At 53.9% G+C, this 19,330-nt stretch overlaps 3 protein-coding genes across 3 annotated transcripts; 1 reads left to right on the top strand and 2 right to left on the bottom strand.

Moving 5' to 3' along the window:
* Positions 1-8,836: 8,836 nt before the first annotated feature.
* On the bottom strand, positions 8,837-10,000 carry PG986_009172 (mitochondrial FOW-1 like protein; the record flags this gene model as incomplete). Its single annotated transcript, XM_066845394.1, has 3 exons — positions 8,837-8,891; positions 9,017-9,689; positions 9,778-10,000. The coding sequence occupies 3 exons, from the start codon at positions 9,998-10,000 to the stop codon at positions 8,837-8,839; spliced, it is 951 nt and encodes a 316-aa protein (XP_066697792.1).
* A 1,887-nt stretch (positions 10,001-11,887) lies between these two features.
* Positions 11,888-13,496, bottom strand: PG986_009171 (citrate synthase-like protein; the record flags this gene model as incomplete). The annotated part of the gene is made up of 4 exons (XM_066845393.1): positions 11,888-12,930; positions 12,985-13,178; positions 13,245-13,309; positions 13,380-13,496. 4 exons carry the CDS (start codon positions 13,494-13,496, stop codon positions 11,888-11,890), a joined length of 1,419 nt encoding a protein of 472 aa, XP_066697791.1.
* Positions 13,497-15,892: 2,396 nt separating this feature from the next.
* PG986_009170 (uncharacterized protein) lies at positions 15,893-18,498 on the top strand (the record flags this gene model as incomplete). The annotated part of the gene is made up of 8 exons (XM_066845392.1): positions 15,893-16,012; positions 16,103-16,348; positions 16,560-16,659; positions 16,753-16,907; positions 16,972-17,680; positions 17,737-17,770; positions 17,829-17,982; positions 18,043-18,498. The coding sequence occupies 8 exons, from the start codon at positions 15,893-15,895 to the stop codon at positions 18,496-18,498; spliced, it is 1,974 nt and encodes a 657-aa protein (XP_066697790.1).
* Positions 18,499-19,330: the final 832 nt, after the last annotated feature.

Genomic DNA, 19,330 nt, shown 5'->3' with positions numbered 1-19,330 from the left:
GCATGGAAACATGGGATTGCAAGAGGTTGGGCAAGGGAGGAAGTGCGGCGTAGGAGACAGCAGAAAGTCATGGCGCCAGAATGCGACAGTGCCCTGTCTACAGTGTACAGTCATAATGGCGAGCGAGCGTGGTAGCACGAGGTCGGTCAGTCATATCATCCAGACTATGTCGTATGTATGTACAAGTCTACTATTCGAGCCGAGCCAACCCCGGCTGCTTCCCAGGCGCGTGCTTGAGCTTGAGCCCTGATCGATCAGTTGCTTGACGATTTGATTTGGTTGGACTCGCCTTATTACCGACCATCCCGAATGTGCCCATCGTGAACCTCGTCAACATGCGTTAGCCGGCTGGGGTGTGACGGTACAGTAAGTGGCCAGCAACGGGCAGACTGGGTTCTTCCACCCTGCTTTCCAGAATTCTGCACGGCTATTGTCGACTTTGGGGATCGTTGTTATTGTTGTTTTCCTCGCCCCTTCGCTCACCTATCCTTGTCCGCTTTTCTCTCATGCTCTCCTTTTCCCTCCAGTCGTTGTCTCCTCGGCCCCATCAGTCCTACCCAAAGCAGAGTCGAGTCCATATTTTTGAGCTTCCCGAGCTAGCTCCCAGCTCCGGTTGCTGCGAAAGGCGGCCTTCGCTGCGTGCCCCATGCCATAGTGCCATATCATGCAGGATCCCTGCTCATGTACACAGCTATTGACCCTGCTTCCTGCTGTTGCCCAGATGCCGACTCGGGCGCTCCCCATTCTATCTACTGTACAGTACTGCAACCTACATTAGTCCCTATCCACATGGGTTCCTATCCTGCTTGTTCCTGTTAAAATAGCTCACCCTCCACGCTCTCTCCATGTGTGAACTATATGCTGCACACTGTCGAGCCCCCAGTCGGGCCCTGGCGCCACGCCCATTTGTCGTACTGTGTGTTAATAAGTCAGTGGCTCGACAGATCGTCCAACACTTACTCGCATTTGCAAGCCACGAGATTCATACCAAGAGCCCTGTGTATCACCATAAACTCCTTGGTAGTCCCTTATTCAGATCACGCCAAGATTGTTATCTATCATCTCTCCCCTCGCCGGCTTCCCATTGTGTAGGTACAATGCCATTTCATCAAATGCCTCACTGCCCGCACGTTATGGTGTAAGAAACACATATCCCTAGACCGCCGCCGTGCTGGCAGGCAAATCGGAAGGGCTGGGCGAAACCCGTATCCGAACAGAGGACCATATCAATATGCCGGGTGAGATACGTCATTATATGCGATCAGCATCACTCTATCTTCCGACATTGACTGTACAATGGCCTGTGCCTGGGAGAAAATGGCAATCTCTCGCCGTCAGCCATCATTCATCGGTAACGAAAATAACCCAGTTGCCTAGCCAAATAGTGAGATGTAGTGGGCTAGCAAAGCAGCAACCCCGGATATCGCCTCCAGAGTGCCAATCGTTCCGTCCCGAACTTGGAGTTTAGTGGACTGCTAGGCCTTGGTCTTGGGGACTTGTCGTGGTAGTACGCCCAGAACCCACGAAACGGTGAGGCATGCGAGAGAATCTTCGTTGTGCCGGTGTTTTCGTGCTGGCCAACGGGACGTCAAGGCGGCTTCAGCAAAGAGGTTGCAGGTGTGTGCCACGGTCGGCCTGGCCGCCCGGTTTCGGCCGCCCGCCACGGCAACTGCTTGGTGTTGAGGGTGCGTCAAATGAAGTGTTGTTGTTTTTTTGGATTACTTTTTACTGCTATTACGGAACGGCCTTCCCTGCCCATGCTGGCCTTGCCAACTTGGTGTGAGCGATATACCGGCTAACAGCGAGCGCTCTCCGGCAACCACCAACGAACTTTTTCTGGAGACACGGCTGAAAAGAGAGAGAGCTCTGTCGGTCTCGCGACTTACTAACAGAGTGCCAATTGCGGGAAAGATGGCCGTGTGCAGCAAATCATCGAGCCGATTGACAGCTCACTATTGCTAGCACTGACCATCGACAGCAATTCTCCGACGTTTGGGCCGAAGGTGCCTTGTCGTGGCTGCCAGGCTGCTCGACTCCAGTTCCCCGAGTCGCTGATGGGCACTAGCGACTCGATCTGGCCTGCCTAGCATACATACATACCTAGGCGGCTAGGCCTGCATGTACACCTGCTTAAGCACCCAGCAGCTAGGGTCTTTGCAGCAGTCCCAGCACAGTTTCCAATGGAATCCGTCCAATTCAGGAAACGCAATGCGGGCAAGGCTCAAGCGAACACCAGCTCGCCATCGTCTCTTCCGTCTCCGTGGAGAGAGACGAGAGACGAGAGAGCGCGCATGCGCACCCCACAAGGGCCCCCATTCTTTCATAACCCAATCATATCGGCCCTAATGAAAGATTGCCTACCTTGTCACTTGTAGTCCCATCCCTAGTCCTTTGGTGCTGGCAGGGATCTCCAGAGTGGCATGGCATCGTATCTTCTCTCGCTCGCGCGTCGTTTTTTCGACGCCAGCCAGCACGGCCAGACTCTGTCAGCCGGAAATTTCGCCTCGCAGGTTTCGTGGCATTGCGCGGGATTTCCTCGCCATTGCCTGCCCACCCAAAAAGCTCCAGCCGCATGCTACGATCGCCCTACATCTGGCCTTATCTGCCTATTCGCAACATTCCATCGCCTTCTATGTATGTACAATGACCGTGCTTGCATCCCCACGGATGCAGTCCTCGTCACGGAAGGGTTAAGGCTTGTCAGCGCGAACGGCAATCGGACTTTCGGCACTGGGTCCCAGCTCAAGCGTGCCTCGGTCCTAGCTCCAGTAGCCCAGCAGCCCAAGTAGCCCAGCAGGGCTCCTTCACCACCCTTTTCCCGCCTCACCGCGTGCTGACCGCGTCTTCACGCCCTGCTGAGCGCTGAGTGCTGAGGCCCTAGAGGCTGGGGCCTGCCTGTCCTTCACGCGCGTTCATTGGAGGGGCGCTTATGGAAGAGCCCGTATGCTCTACCATTACGGAGTACTACGTTGTACATTAGTAGTATGGAGTTGGAGTGCCTTGCATATGGTTCGGATATTACGCCCACCCAAGATAAAGAAGCTTGGCATCCACCACTATTACCTACACAGATTATCGGTATGCATTCAAGACTGATGTGGGATGTCGACTCTGCCGGATCGGCCGCGCGATTTTTCGCTCACCGCCCTCCACATCTGACAATGATCGAACCCTCTCTTTCAATAAAGCCCCAGTCAAGTAGCTATAGTCAACCACGTCGTCGATCTCCTTATTCTATTGCATGCGGTGAGAAGTTCTCATGCGCATCCAGAAAGAGATCGCGTGGGCCTTCCCCCTGAACGACAGCAACAACAACCTCGGCCGGTCAGGTGAAGCCCTGCCTGCCCGTGTAATCCCCAGCCCCCCGGGAAGGCCTAGTCCCTGATAGCAGGGCAGACCATCCTACCGATTCTGAAACCCGCAGCTGAAGCTTATTTGGGCAGCTAACAAGCGTCGAAACATCGGTGGCTGCCCGTTGGGCAAACATTTGTTTGTTTATGGGCAGCTATCCGTCATCACCTGCGACAACGGTCTGATGTTACTCATTCTGTCATCTGTCAACTAATTCGCCGCGGCGGCCTAGGACGTTTCCGATTCAAATGAATGCCGTACTGTTTCTCATTGCCGACCGGTCCTTCTTCATCTCTCTGTTTTCCTGTTTTCCCCCCACGCTTTTCACCGTCTAATTGCAGGATAAGGTTCAGAAATGCCTAACCATCTTGAAGTCTGTTCTGATGCCAAATATTTGCGCACGTTCATCAAGGTTCTTCTGGAAAAGCCGAGAGGCTGATCTAGTATCTGCATCTCTTCTAGATCTAAAGTATTCCGATAACCGTAAGTGCGGGATCTTGGGTTAGTAGCTTCGGTCGTGCATATTGAGGCGCGAGAGAGCGAGTTTATCCGGCGTTAAGGTTTTTCTCGAAGGAAGTTGTGCTGCGTCTGGCCACATGCAGCAAAGAAGGTCTGGTGCTGGCCAGTCACGAGCCATCGTCCTATCCTCGTTCCAGCATGCAGATGCGTATAATCGGTATCCCCGGGGCGGATTGAAGACAGCCTCAGCCCTACCGTGAATGACGTTATTGGCGCCAGATGGGGGATTGCGGCGGCTCTAGAAAGGAAATTGGCTGCAGACGCATGGAGGGCGCGTGGGCTCGTGGGCTCGTGGGCTCGTGGGCTCGTGAGGGCTTATTGCGTAGGATACAGTTGTGAAAGACCCGATTAACCGACCGATGGGCAGATCTTGGGGCCGGAAATCCATGTTCAATGTTCATCAGTGTCCATGTCCCATGCGACGCTTGTCGCCGTGGATGCTGTCGACGGGACGGCATCACAGGGCATGTGAGCCAAGAAGGCCAAAGTACCTACCTACCGTTCGTATTCGCCCATTCGCTCGCTTGTGACTCGTCATCTTTCCTTGAAGCGTTTCATCCAGGCCTGCCTCCCGTTTGCCTCCCGTTCAAGCTTTGCAAGCCTTCTGCGAAAGCAGAACCCATCCATTCCTGAATGATTACGTCCCACGCTTGCGCGCTGCGCAGTGATGTGCTGCGATGGAAGCCCTCGACTGCCAAGTGCGCAAAGCTCGGGCTTCACGTTTGCCTGCAAGCGCGATTATTGAGGCCAAGTATTGGGGCCAAGACGTGCCTGGGCAAATAACGATCGTCGCTTTTTCCCCAAGTTATTCGCATTTCTTCCCCCGAGCTGTCCCATGCGGTTTTCCCCCATCTTGGCATTTGCAAAGGCTCCGCCTCCGCTCAACTTTTGACGTATTTTATTGCGGCGCCGGCAGCTCCCTCCCCCCCCGAGAAGGTCCTTAACTAGGTACTGACTGGACTTGCACTGGCGCGTGCATACCTATTACGTCGCTCTGCCCATCAACGGCCTCTGCCTGGGTGGCTGGTTGGTGGAAGGGGGGCCAAAAGGCGGACGGCGCACGCACCGAGTCTATCCCGTCGGGGCGCCTTGGCTGTGTGACCTTCTGGCCCAGTCCTTCCTCGACATTTCCCGTCCGCCCAGTTAGAAGGCAGACTATTGCGACTTGGCAGAAACTCAATCTCATGCGCCTCCTGCTGGGCAGCATCTCCTCTAGACCATGTTGTGTTGTGATGTGTCCTGCTGCGGCTGCGGCTGCGGTGCGATGCTCGGCGCTCTTCCGGGGCCTGGGCACAAGAATGGAGGCAAAGGAGTGCCAGTCCGAGACATCCTTCTCTTGGCATGTTCACCGCGTGGGTGGAGGAGAAGTTAAGTTTGTACATACATGCAGATGGTGTGTGCAACATGTGTAGCCTTGCGCCGGTTTGCATGCGTGTGTGCATGCGTGTAATAATACCTTTTCTTAATTGGTCCGACACTGTAAGCAGCAATGATTGTCGCGCTTCGGGCGTTTGGCCTCTATCAGAGACACCCGGCTTCATCATGCCTAGACGGCTCCCTGCTTGTGTCTGTCTTTCCTCAAACACCGGAATAGATGGTAAGTGCGTAGGCAAGTATGTATTATACAGTTGGCGATTACGTAGGTACATATATGTAGGTAAAGTATGCAGTCTACTTGGCCGGCCAGATTTGCATATAGCCTCAATCAAGCACGCATGTTGGGTTTCACTGATACCACTCCTCGCCCGTTTGACCGGCTCGTGCGAATGGAAGAGGGCAGGAATCTATCTGCCGGCCGGCTGAGCTTATGTGATGCATTCAATCTGTCGGTACCGTCGATCCTGTGCTTACTCCCGTCTGCTTGGCGGTGATCGTGCGTTACGACACAGGCTCACATCCGGGAGTTGGCCGGTTTGCCTTTTCTTGGCTGCATCGCGTGGTACGACACCAGGTTCTCCTCGCTTAGGGCTCTTCTCTTCAGTCATTGTCTCTTTTTCTCATTCCTTTTCTACGTTATGGTCTACTTGCTTGGCTTGGCTTGCTTGCGCTTCCCGCGATTGCCCTGTCGAAAATGATGATGCGCTAGGTAGTTGTAAGGACCGGCGGAGGTAGTTGTAGTCTGAACATCGCCAAGCAGTTGTGTATCTGGTAGACTGAGAGCTCGTGATGGCAATCTCCCCCTGTTTGCCCAAACTTACAAACCCGCTTTGATGAACCGTATGCTTACATAACTTGGCTGTTTCATTACTATCGAATATTGTCCGTTGTTCTGTATCTGGGCTGTCATATCGCTGATAACACTTACCAACGGTACACCGGGATACGCATGTCAAGTGCTGGTGTAAATTAACCTGGGCTTGGGAAACTCGTGCTTAATGGCACGGCTATCGATTTACAACCTTTTGGGTAGGTATTCGTGCAGAATGGACTTGGAAAACGTAATAGAGAACGTATTCGAATGTCCAATTCGTATAGCTGTATATCTGTTGTCCTTTGTGATTTGTGATATATTTCCTGTCATGTCGTATTCACCCCCCGTCATGAAACGGAGATGTCTTTCCAGGGCAAGTGCTGCGGCTCTTCTAAAGGAGTATAATGAAATCCCTGAACAATATAATACCACTCACTCATTCGGTACGGACTTATGTTTCCAGCCAGAGAGCTTTCGCCGTCGGCAGTAACTTGTACCCGTCAAAACATGTTTTCAGTAAGATGGTTACTCAGTATCACTGTGCATGATGTCCAAAATAGACGTACATATATATATATGTATGGAACACCAGGAGGCGTGTCACTGCGTGTCAGACGTGTATGTTTCAGCTAGGAGGACTTGACAATTAGGCAGCTTTAACGAAGCATGTACGCATGCTGGGGTTACACGACGATATACGACGAGATCCGACAACATGGCCATTGTATGGGGTTGCGTTCTACTGATTGACAATACTTACCGCCCATTCAACATACTGTCGCCGAAACTGATATTGGGATCAGCCATATCGAGCAGGTATGTAACAACCATGAAAGGCACACTTATGACTTATGATCACATTACGGACAGAAATGGTGGATATCACTGCAAGTCGAGGGTCAAGGTCCGCATTCTCGAACCACTGACGTCTGCTCGTATCACATATGCGGCCTGTAAACCTACACTGCCTCTGCCAAAAGAGGGACCGAAATCTCTCACCTGGTGAAAGGGCCGGGATGCCCCGGGGCTTCAAGTGCGGTGTGCGGACTATCAGACAGTTGTATGCCAATGTGTTCCGAATGTTGGTATAATAAGAGCAGAATTCCGACTGTATCTTACTTGTTTTAATCCAACACCTCACGTGCTTCGACAAGTCCGGATATACGACCACTACAGCTGCGACTTGCCTCAGCGAGGAATCAGCTGGACGGCTAGCCCCAGAATGGCAAGTTTAAGCTCATCGAGAACAGCAGCCGGTGTGCTGCCTCGAGGACAAGCGGTACCCCGAGGTTTGCGGTAGGCAACAGTCTCTCCTAAAAGCCATTGGTTATAGCAAGATGCTCACACTGATCGTAGGATGTGCCTTTCGCTGATCATAATACGCAACTATCCTCATCCAGTATGGAAATGCGGAAAGACAATCTATCTATGGTTTACCATTACGAAGTGTTCCTCTGTGCGAATGGCATGTTGGATGTCAATGAGAAGAAACGGCCTGGTCTAATCGCTTCGAACGAGTCGTAGCCAAACATGACATTCGTACTCCTTTACCCATCAACTACGCCATGCCGACGCATACTGCCAACGTCCTCTGATACACACACACAGAATCTTACAACGTTCATCAAGCGATACGACTTCCCATCAAGTATCTAAGTATCCACTAGCTGATCATACCTCCCTGCCCAGTCGACTAGCCCGTAACCCAATCACCCACAGCATCTATATCGAGATCCCATCTGCATGACTAACTAGCATCTTCTCTCTACACCGAGTGGTGGATACCAGCCCGGATCCCGAACATGCAGCGAAGGCAAGTGGGTAGATGAACTTATGGACTCATATCTGACGTGGCGGTCAAGCTAGCCAGCCAGCCGGCCAATACCGACCGGAACGGAGAAGCCTCCGTCGTGCGCAATCGTAGGCGAAAGAATTATGTACAAATGGGCTGGTGTTCTTCTACACGCGGGCGGCGGATCCAGGCCTCACTCCCTCCATAAGAGCCAATGGATGAATAGCCGCAACCTACGACATAAGGACAGGAGGGACGACGATATCGAAAACACCCGACCTAATGCCGGCAAAGCTCCTGATGCTTATCAGCGACAAGTTGACGTCGAAACTATGATAGATGGACCCTCTCGGACGTATGGGCCGGATATGTACGATACGATAAGCCCGATGCCCACTCTAGCCTAGGGAGCTGGAGTCAGCTAGGCATCACGCCACAGCACCCGTTAAACATCGGGCAGTCACCGAAACTAAAGAGCTGACACAAGGCCCAGGCACTAATGGCCCTGTGTGGATTTCGCCTCGCCGCAGCGCTGACCCTGCAGGTTCCCCGGACCCTGCCCTGCCAGAGACATGAAACCTGGAGAACCTAGCGGCTCGGGCCTCACGGCCGATGCGGACCTCGAACGGTGGGACGAACATGGCGGGGGAAGTGGGCTCCCTCACATGCACACTGAAGACGAGCCGAACCAGGAGACTGCCGATGACCGCTATGGTAGATGTATCCTACCATGCGCAATGTTGTGTTGTGTCTATTAATCTTTTGGCGGCTTATGTCTCCTTTCGGCAAGGACGCCAGTATAGCAAGCAGGTCGGAGCAACAGTAAAGGAAAACAACAGGAAACAAACAACTGGCATGCCGAAACAGCGCAGCGTACACGTCTATAATCAATGATCTCCCATATAGGATGCGTCGTGATCCATTTCTCCTCAAGAGCCGAGTCCCAGAAAAACCAATCACAGCCGATATCCATAAAACGCCGCCTAATGCTTAGCAGTGACCTTGTCACCAGTCAACTTCTCAACGTAGGTCTTGGCCCTGTTCGCGTCATTATTAGCAATGCGTTACTTGCATCATGCAGCTGGTGGATGATGATGGCAGCATGAGGAAGCAAAACACCCCACCGGGAAGGGGAGCGAGCAACTCAGGGGGACTTGACTTACATATCACCCATGGCGACCATGCAAACCGTTTGCCAAACGCCCAAACCAATACGCGGAGCCACTCCGCGGTACAAACCCTTGATACCATCGTTCTTGTAGATGTACTGGAACGTGTTGCCAACCGTCATCTTCTTGGGACGGTTGGGATCCTCCTTCTTGCTCTGCATCTCGACACGGATGACCTCGATGGGCTGGTTCCAGGCGGACAGACCGCCACCGAGGGCAGAGGCCGTGATCTTCTCGATAGCGCTCAACTTCTCGCCGTGATCCTTGCCGGTGACGCGACGAATACCCTGCTCAGCGAGACGGGACAGACCGAAGCGGGAGCCCCAGTTGGTCATCTGGCGAATAGCCACGGCGTTCACACCCTTGTTGATACCGCGGATACCCTCCTTACGGTAGATGTTGGCAAAGGTGGTGAAGGTGCTGGTGGGCTTGACACCAGCGGCCGCCATCTTGTGCTGAGTAATCTCAACAGTCTTCATGCAAGTGCAGAAACCCATGGTGGCGTAGGCCTGAGCCACACCACCAGTGATACCACCGAGGATGCCACTGCCGAAGTCGTTGGCACCAGCAGCGCGAGCGTAGTACTCGGCCTCGGATGCGACGAACAAGAGGACGGCGCCCTTGGTCGAGGCCTCGATCCATGCCCATGGAATCAGACCCTGGTAGACTACACGGCAAAAAGACAACGTTAGCGCTTGCTCAAACGGCTGTGATCCCGCGACGTGGCAGGTATTGTCCCTCTGAATATTACGTACAGCCAAAGACACCACCACGACTCCAGACACGACCGAGGGCCTGGCCGAAGGAGTCACCACGGTGCGAGGCCATGGTGGTCTTGACGACCTCCAAAGGCTGGCCCAGAGTGGTGACCTCGAACATGTTGAGGCCGGCACCGAGGAGCAAGTTGGAGAACTTGACGGGCTTCTTCTCGATCTTCTTCTCAGACGAGGAAGACATGGCGCTGGCGGCGGCGGACATGGCAGGGTTTGGGCTTCGAAAAGGGGGCCTGACCAAGGCAGTCGGGTGCTTCTTCGCGGGTGGGTGGTTGAGGGCGGGAGGCGGGAGAGAGTTGGATAGAAGCAGAAATTATCGAGCGATGATGCCTCAGAGAGCGGGTTTTGTGTGCGGTTTCAATTGCCTGCTCGGAAAGGATGGATGTCAGCGTTGGGATGATGGACTCAGCACTAGGGAAGAGCTGCCACTGTCACGGGCGGAGAGTTTCGGGCATTGTCGGCCGAGGGGCGCTCCAGCAAGCTTACACCGGCAGCAGCACGCACGTGTAAGAGCCAAGTCCCCTGGGCCAGGTCGGCACGACAGAAACGGGCAGGCAAGCCCGAGGTTAATAAGCGCCGAGCAGCAATTGCCCGTGGTCCATGGCCCATAGCCAATTGTTCGGATTCGCACCTACCTGATTTGGTTGCAGCTAATGCTGGGAAAAGTTTCGTGATAGATCCTGCCGGAGTGGTTTGGGGAGAAAGGCAGAGAGAGAGAGAGACATGTGGTTCCTTTGTTTGCATTAAAGAGAAGAGCAGATACGGGGGAACACGGGAGAGACGGTTGGAGGGCAAGCCACAGGAGCACCAAAAGGATACGTTGATTGCTGGCTTGCTTTGTTTGGATTCTATGTACAGCAGCACCTCCTACACCCACACTCCGGGGTCTCTTCCGCTGGGGTGCTTTTCTCGCCCCAGCTGCACCCTCAATCTTACGCAGCCTCTCACTGATTCGCCTGTGCAGCGGCCTCAACTGGCGTCTGCCCAATCAACACAACCATCATGTACACTCGACTCCGTCCGGGATGAGGCCAGCCACCGCCGGATTCTTGGAGTCTTGCCCACTATCCCACTCGGGGTCCAGCTTTTGGTCCAGCCTTTGGCCTTCTGTCACTCGGCGCCTTTCTGCTCAATCTCAACAAAGCCAAGAAAAGTAATAAGCCGATGGAACCAGCGTCCCCACTCAGCCTTTCTTGTGGCTCTCGGTCCCTCCTGTCCCTTGCTGATCCCCAAAGCCCAGAGGGGGAACTTGGGGAAAAAACCACACCACCCAACAACCGAACGATTGATGCGGACTCCGTGCATCTACCCTCTACCCTGACTTCAACCCGCCGGCCGTCTCATGGCTGGCCTCTTGCTTTCAACTGTTCTGTGCTCCGAATGCTCCGCCGTTCTTACACTTCATTATGTTTTAAACCCCCCGAGTACTCCGGCCTGAGTCTGACTGTGCAGCAGCATTGGCCCCCACGGTGTAGATTGTGCTTGATTCCTGTTGTCTGACCCCCAACCCACCCTGTCGCCCTCGCTGACCGCGGCTGGCCTATGTTGAAACTTTTATTAGAACCTTCTGCCAGAGAGCACGGAAGTATTTCCCAACCCTCTCTTACCTAAGGTAATGGCCAAGCTCATGGATCTACCTCCCGTCCCAACCCATCGGTACGAATCTGCCCGAACAGGAGATGAGCTAACGCCAACCACTACACCCTAATAAGCGCCGCACTCCACCTGCGTGTTGCAATACGAAGTCTATATTGGCATACATAGCAGGGTCAGTTTGGGTTGAGTGAGTGCAGGATTTGGCAGATCGATAGGGTTGAACTAAAAAAGGTTCAGCACTTTGCATAGCTTAGTCAAGTCTCTCATGATTCCACCGGTGAGTCGCATTGAGTGCACAAGAAATCATCACATCTGATAGAGGCTACATGAAACGTAAAATGGAAATTATTGTACAAATGCAGCTTTTCGTGGTATCATCAGAAGCCCTCTAACACCTCCATATGATACAGCATCTGCCCTTTGTGACAAAGGCCACTCTATCCGTTTATGCTACTCGCACAAGTCAAAACTCCTATAATCAAGCACTACTCGTCCTTTACGCCTTCTTCGCAAGCTCGATCCACTTCTCGGTGGAGAAAGACTTGGGGCGCTCGATGGGAGCACCGACAGCGCGGTCAATGATGAGCTGGGGAAGGACACCAATGGCACGCGAGACACCGAAGAGCACAGTGTAGTAGTTGGCCTCGGTCAGACCGTAGTACTGCAGGAGGACACCGGAGTGGGCATCGACGTTGGGGTAGGGGTTCTTGGTCTTGCCGTGCTCGGTAAGGACCTTGGGGGCGATCTTGTAAACCTGGCTGACGAGCTGGAACATGGGGTCGTTGGGCATCTTCTCCTGGGCGAAGACACGCTGGGCCATGTAACGGGGATCCGTCTTGCGCAGGACGGCGTGGCCGTAGCCGGGAACGACGCGGCCAGAGTTGAGGGTAGACCAGAGGTAATCAGTAATGGCCTTGTCGCTCAGGTCATTGCCAACGCTCTTCTTCATCTCGGTAAGCCAGTTGAGGACCTCCTGGTTGGCAAGACCGTGGAGGGGACCAGCCAGACCGTTCAGACCAGCGGACAGAGACAGGAAGGGGGAGCTCAGGGCGCTGCCAACCAGGTGAGTGGTGTGAGCGCTGACGTTACCACCCTCGTGATCGGTGTGGATGGTAAGATAGAGACGCATCAGCTCGATGAAGTCAGCGTTGTCGCCGAATCCGAGCTGGTTGGCGAAGTTGAAGGAGTAATCCTTGTCCTTCTGAACAGGGGCGACCTTTCCGCCCTTGAAGACGTTCTGGTAGATGCGGGCGGCAATGGTAGGCAGCTTGGCAATCAGGTCCATGGAGTCCTCGAAGGTGTAACCCCAGTAGTCCTTCTTGTTCATACCCTTGGCGTAAGCCTTGGCAAACGAGGAGGTGTGCTCAAGAGCGGTGACAGCGAGGGAGAACTGGGCCATGGGGTGAAGATCGGTAGGGCAGCGGTCGATGAGCTCCTCGACAAACTTGGGGATGTCGGATCGAGCGGCCCACTCGGCAGAAAGATCGCGGACCTGCTGCTCAGTAGGGACCTCGCCGGTCAGGAGAAGCCAGAAGAGACCTGGAGGCGGGAATTAGCCAATGCCATCTAGAAGTGGTGCTGGGCACGAATTACCTTCGGGAAGAGGCTCCTTGCCACCGGGGGCCTTGGGGAGAAGCTCCTGGCACTCTGGGATGGTCTTGCCGCGGAAGCGGATACCCTCTTCGGAGTCGAGGACGGAACCCTCCCAAACAAGGGCTTTGATGCCTCGAGCACCACCGTAGACCTGGTCGAGGGTGACCTTGTCAATGACCTTCGAGCCATGCTCCCTGTTATATGTTATTTTCAAAGATCCAATCAATCAATTGAGGAATCCGTAGACGGGGTCGACCTACTTGCGCAGGGTCTTGATCTCCTCGATCTTCTCGGGCAGAAGCTCAGCGAAGCGCTCCTTCAAGGTCTATAGCAAGTCGTTAGAAGAGCCAATGGCTAAAGTTGGGACCTGGGGCGGCCGCAGAATCTTGACATACCTGGGTCTTGGAGGAGTAGCACCGCACCGCGGTGAAGGCAGCATGGCGAGCTGTGAAAGTGGGAGCTCTAGTAGAAGCTCTCAGAGCGGCAGAGCCGAGTCTCAGAGCGGCGGCCATGTTGTGTTGTGATGTGTGCGAGTGAAGGAGGTGAAGTTCAAGATGGGGTATCAGAAAGGAATGGACGACTGAATACAAGAAGTGAAGAAGAGGCTGACGAAATTTCAGGAAATACCTCAGGACAGCAATGGGTCCGAAGATGTCAGGGATCCGCAATCGGGAATAGATTGGTCGGGTTTTGCAATAGGAGCGAGGTACTTGTACCTACGTGTCGTGGGAAAAAAAAGTTGGCCTCACCCTCCTGGCAGCTAGCTCTCTTTTTTCTTTCTTCCCATACAGCGTCGGGTCCGCCTCGTTGGGAGGGACATTGTACGGCTCACCGGAGCCATTGAAAGCCATTGCCCACGGCTATTGCTCTCCCCAATTCCCCACCAAACAACCCCCATCCGATTCTCAAATCACACTCGACGCTGCTAAACCCGAAGAAGCCACCTTTTGCTGCTGCTGTCGGACTGACGTCAATTGCGGTGGGTGACAGCACAGCAGCAACTTGAGCTTGAGCTGAGCCGCTCCGTTTTGCATGTAACAGTTGAAGACCGGAGTTTTGAAGGAGGACAAAGTTAATGCTTCCTCCCGCGCCCGCGCGCGGGAGTTTGATATGTATATGTATGTGTACCTGATGTGCTACAGTTTCTTTTTTTTTTTCACGGGTTTATTCTAAGATACCTACATGTATTTTGAATCCTGGTGTCTGAAAGCACTGGCCTCGCGTCCACTCGCGCTTTTGTCGCTGTGGCGTACCATACATAGAATGCCAAGATGCATTGCATGTCTGCATGTCGACAAAAAGAGACTGAATAGAGAAGATCTCTAACTACGATAACACCATCTATGCCGCGAAAGCGATGCATGCTCTTGCCAGACCACGCCGTACTGTACGGATTAGGGATGGTTCGGTTCTGTTGGAATTGCCGTTTTCCAACGTTCATTCCGCTCGACACAGTAGTATGGTATAATTGGACGAACCGGCTTGTCGACGGTCCACGGTAAGTATTGTACGAATAGCATCGCTTTCGCCATCAAGGGGGAACTCTCCGATGCTATTCTCCTCAGCCCAACCGATCATCCCTAGCAGGTAACCTAGCGCAATCCTCGGAAGACGTTAACCATCAAATATCTCCGAGGGTTTGGGCTGGGGCTGAAGAGGCGCAAGCGCAGCAGTGCATGCTGTGCGGCGTGCCCCAAAAGCTCAAACTCGGGCAGTCTTTCGAATTTGTTCAGTTGTCGGCGGAAGCCAGGGGAAAGTCCGGCGTCGGACAAGGATCCACTCAGTTGCTCTTTCTCCCTTTGTTGAATAAGAAGAGGTTGCAGCCAGATGAAATCGTCAAAGCATGAAATACACCTTTGATGTAGGAACAGCTGGAGCTTCATTCAAGAGAAGATTACTTAGCATTAGGTAACGAACAAGTGTAACCCACCTTTTTAGGTCGGCAACTCAAGCGTGATGTGCGTTAGCTTATTAGGCAAGACCCAGGCTGCCAGGCAGTTCCAATGTTTCGTTCGGCTCGATTGATAGAAAAACTGCGGCGTAGCGAAACCTTCGCGCCTGCTATTCAATGTTCCGAGGTTCTCTCTCTCTCAGGCGCAGTGCCAAGGGAAAATGAAAGGCCCCTCCCGGATCCCCCTACCTAGAAAAATCCTGCACAGGCACCACCTCCCACCTCCCACTAAGGCCCAGCAGCCCCGCGACTTTTCTCCCTCTCATTTCTGCGACTCCCTTGAAACAACTCTCTCTCTCCTCCAACACTTACCAACATCATCATCACCCACAATTCGACCAACTCAACTCAGCATCACCATATACAAAGTAGCCTTCCCCGAGTAACCCAGGACCGACCACTCTGGTGTCGCAAGGCCCAACTGCTACTGATATCTGAATTAAAAAGGCAACCTAGGCTTCCCGCTGATCGCGGGGCGCACTTCACTTCGCGTTCCTCTCGTGGTCGTAAATCTCAACAGCCGTCTGGAAGCACCAGCTTCCCCTCATTCATTTCCCACCTGCGAATCACATCGCATCGCGGCGCATTACACAAAGAGCGCAATTTCGTCCTGCTCACAAACACACACACGCAAACACGCACACACACACACTTCGTACATCTGAGATTAAAACCTCCATCAGAAACGCAATCCGCTGAAAAGGTCTGAATTGTTGACTGGAAAAAACCTGGCCGTAGCATTAAAACGCGACCCTCAGTTCACTACCTAGTCAGCCACCACAAGGGGCAATCCATTCTCGTACTTGGTGATTGTCGAGGATAGAAGCGTCCCACCTGATCGCACTCTGGTCATTTGTCTATTCCTCAGCAACTGCGGGTAGTCGTGTCCAAATCTGTGCATACACAAAAACAAGTCACCACTATATATCCTTCTGGTTGCTCCAACAGAAAATAAACATGTCGTCACCAGTAGCAGAGCTTGAGGCTGGCTTGAATGCCATGCTGGGCCTGAAGCCTCCTGGAGTCTCTGGATCCCAGATCAAGAACCTCACAGCGCTATGCGTCGATAACGTCCAGGTTGGTCATGCCTCTGCTAGAAGTCATCTCGACATTATGCTCTCTGCCTATCTGGACCTGTATTTACTGACCTCCCCATGCCACTTCTAGTCCGAGTCTGTCCTGATTCAGAAGATTTTTACTCACTTCAAGAAAACCCCCGGAACTCACAAGCTAGGCGTGCTGTACGTCGTAGACTCTGTAACTCGTCGTTGGGTTGAACATGCCAAGCAACAAGGCCAGCCCATCAATAGCTCCGCAACAGACGGGACCTACGCTGCCGGCGTGCATAGAGTAACCGAACTGATTCCCGTCTTGATGAATGACATTCTTTCGTCCGCTCCAGCAGAACAAAAGGTACGCTATTCATATATACATCCGTCGCAACTCGCGCGTAGTCTCCAGCAGCAGCAGCAGCAGCAGCAGGCTTGGTCGTAGAGATTACCTCTGCTTTCCTGTCCTGCCGAGGAGTTTGATTGCCTCGGAAGGCTATTCGCACCCACTGCTCCCGTGCAGCGACTTGGTCCGCATTACTGATGACTTGTACGTATCTGACTTATTTTTGCAGGAGAAAATTAAGAAGCTCGTTGATATCTGGGAGAAAGGACAGACCTTCCCCCCGTCCTTGATCGAGTCATTCAAGCAGAAGCTTAACACGCCTGCACTTAGTATGTTGCCCAGTTCCCATTGCCGTCTCGAGACGTGGATTCTATCATACCCTTGGTCGACATTGGTGATCTAACGATGGATAAATCGAACAGATGAGTCGACGACTCCTGTAGGCACACCTCCTCCTGGCCCCGGACTTCCCGGCCTGCCGGGCTTCAATGGAGCTAACAACCCCAAGCCGGCGACCACCGAGGCTCCCAACGCCATTATGGAGGCACTTGCAAACATAGCCCGCCAGAACACCTCTGTACCCCCCTGCCAACAACGGATTTCCCATGCCGGATCATTCGTATAGTGCGCCAGCACCCCAGAGCGTGCAAGCTCCGCCGCTGTCCCTTCCCCTAACTCAGGGCCAGCCTCCTGCCTTCCCGTACTCCGCAGCGCAGCCGCCTGTAAACCCCTCTGTGATGCCGTTTGCGTATCCTCCGCAGGCTACCCTGCCGGGCCAAGTACCTACTGTACCAGTGACTGCAAACCCCATGGCGCCACCTATGTCTGGCCTGGACCCTGCCGTTGCGCAGCAGGTGCAGCTGATAAAGCTCTTGATTGATCAGGGTATTTCTCATGATAAGATCCCGGCCCTCTTAGCTACGATGCAGGGCGGTTTGCAAGCAATGCCCCCTGCTGGTGGTATGGCAGCGGCGCCTCCTGCTCAAGCTCCGTACGGCGGTGTAGGCGCATGGCCGCAGACTGGTCCCAGACCAGATGAATCACGTGACCGTTTTGATTATGGTGCGAGATCCCCCTCCAACCGGTATCGCAACCGATCACGCTCTCGGTCGCCAAGGCGATGGAACGCCCGTGACTCACCCCGTGGACGTAATGAGCGTACTTTTGGCAGCTATGGCCAGGATTCGCCGGCTCGCGGACATATGGATGACGACCGCCGAGGCCGAGCCCCGGATTACCGGCAGCGAAGCCCCCCACGGCGCGGCCACAGCCCGCAACCTCCATTTGACCGGGACCCTCAAGTCAAGTGGGTTGATTTCGACCAGAGCATACCTGCAGGACACATCAAAGGTAAGTTCTATGCTAGGCGTAGCCGGTCAGCAGTTTACTGACATGACACTTTGCAGTTCTCAGCAGGACACTCTTTGTTGGTGGAGTCACGTAAGTTGAAGACCCTGTTTCTCCGCATTCTTACCTCCGACTAATATGCTTGTCGCAGATGCTCGGAAGCCGAACTCCGCAGCCTATTCAGCCAGCAGGGTCAAGTCCAAACCTGTATCGTAAACAAGGACAAGAGACATGCTTTTGTCAAGATGGTGACTCGCCGAGATGCAGTTGCTGCCAAGGAGGCTATGGAGAGCAGCCAATACCGGGTAAGTAACATGACGCCATTGCTATGTACCGCTAGGTGGGCTGCAGCTAACTTGCCCAAGACACGCTGGGGTGTAGGATTTGGTCCTCGCGACTGCAGTGACTACTCGACAGGCGTCAGCGTAATCCCCATCAACAAGCTCACCGAGGCCGATCGCAAATGGATGTTATCGGCAGAATACGGTGGCAGTGGTGGCCGGCCCATCGAGTCTGGTATGGTCGTCGAGGAGCCCGACATTGAGATCGGGGCCGGAGTGTCCAGCAAGGCCATCAGCCGGCGGATGCAGACGGACAAAGGGGGACGCCATGGCCCCAAATCGAGCCGCGGAGGCGATGAAGAGGACAACAACCTAGCGCGCTGGAGGCGCAACAAAGACCGCCGGGATGACCGGCCCGAAGACAAGGGCCTTGGTATGAAACAAGACCCAGACGTACCGCAGTTCCCCTACGGACTTGCCACGGGCCCTAACGGCATGCCCGTGTTCCCGCCCGGCTTCACCTTCCCGGCCCCTCGGTAGAGACGGACCCGGAGAGGATGCCGGGGGCATTGACGATAACGGTGCGAGATGATCACGCCTGACGACGATGAGAATCACGCGGCCGGTGTGCGCCTGGGGTCGACAAAAGGGAACGGTCGGCCGGTTGGCTTATACGGACGCCGCTGCTCGCTTTGCCTTATCTAGTCTTGATGGCAAGATGCATATTGTATACCCAGGCAGGCGACGCAGTATGCGTCCTGATTTTTCGGTTTGATTTCGCGGCACAGCATAGCATGGAGTGGCGTTGTGGCACATGGTTCACGAAGCACCGAACAGTCCTTGCTGGACAAGCTCTAGTATATTTTACGAGGTAGCGTGTATTGTATTAGCTGCCGAAGGCACGTTGGCATGACGAAGCAGTCGGTGGACACGTGGATATAGGCCCCGGAGAGAATGGTCACGACTGCCACCAAAATAATGAATAACACCAATACCTGCCATGCCTGCCTGCATGCCTCTCTAGTTGGCGCCTAGCACCTAGTACTACAAGGTGGTTCCGTCCAGGGTTGATGTTCCGTCAGTGATATCACGTAGCTCCCCCGCAGAAACCCCATCGGCACAGGTACAGTAGACGATACTGTGCTCTCCATGTCCCCACACAGTTTGGAGGAAATAGGTACCGGCCCCAGTCTGTCAGTCCTGGGCAGGACAAGGTTTAGGTATTTAGGTAGCAGGCAAGTCAGGTCGTAGCTGGTGGCAGGGCAGGGTAGGAGGGAATCTGGGTCTTGTTGGGCCAAGGTGGTAGGTAGTTGGCCGTCTGCTGCGGCTAGCTGCAGGAATTCCTGCAGGCCGGTCATGATTGGCAATTTCA

Source organism: Apiospora aurea, assembly GCF_038362705.1.
Source record: "Apiospora aurea strain CBS 24483 chromosome Unknown utg000006l_segment0_segment0, whole genome shotgun sequence".
Lineage (NCBI taxonomy): Eukaryota > Fungi > Ascomycota > Sordariomycetes > Amphisphaeriales > Apiosporaceae > Apiospora > Apiospora aurea.
Note: the sequence above shows the minus strand (reverse complement) of the source record. Positions and strands in the feature narration are given on the sequence as shown.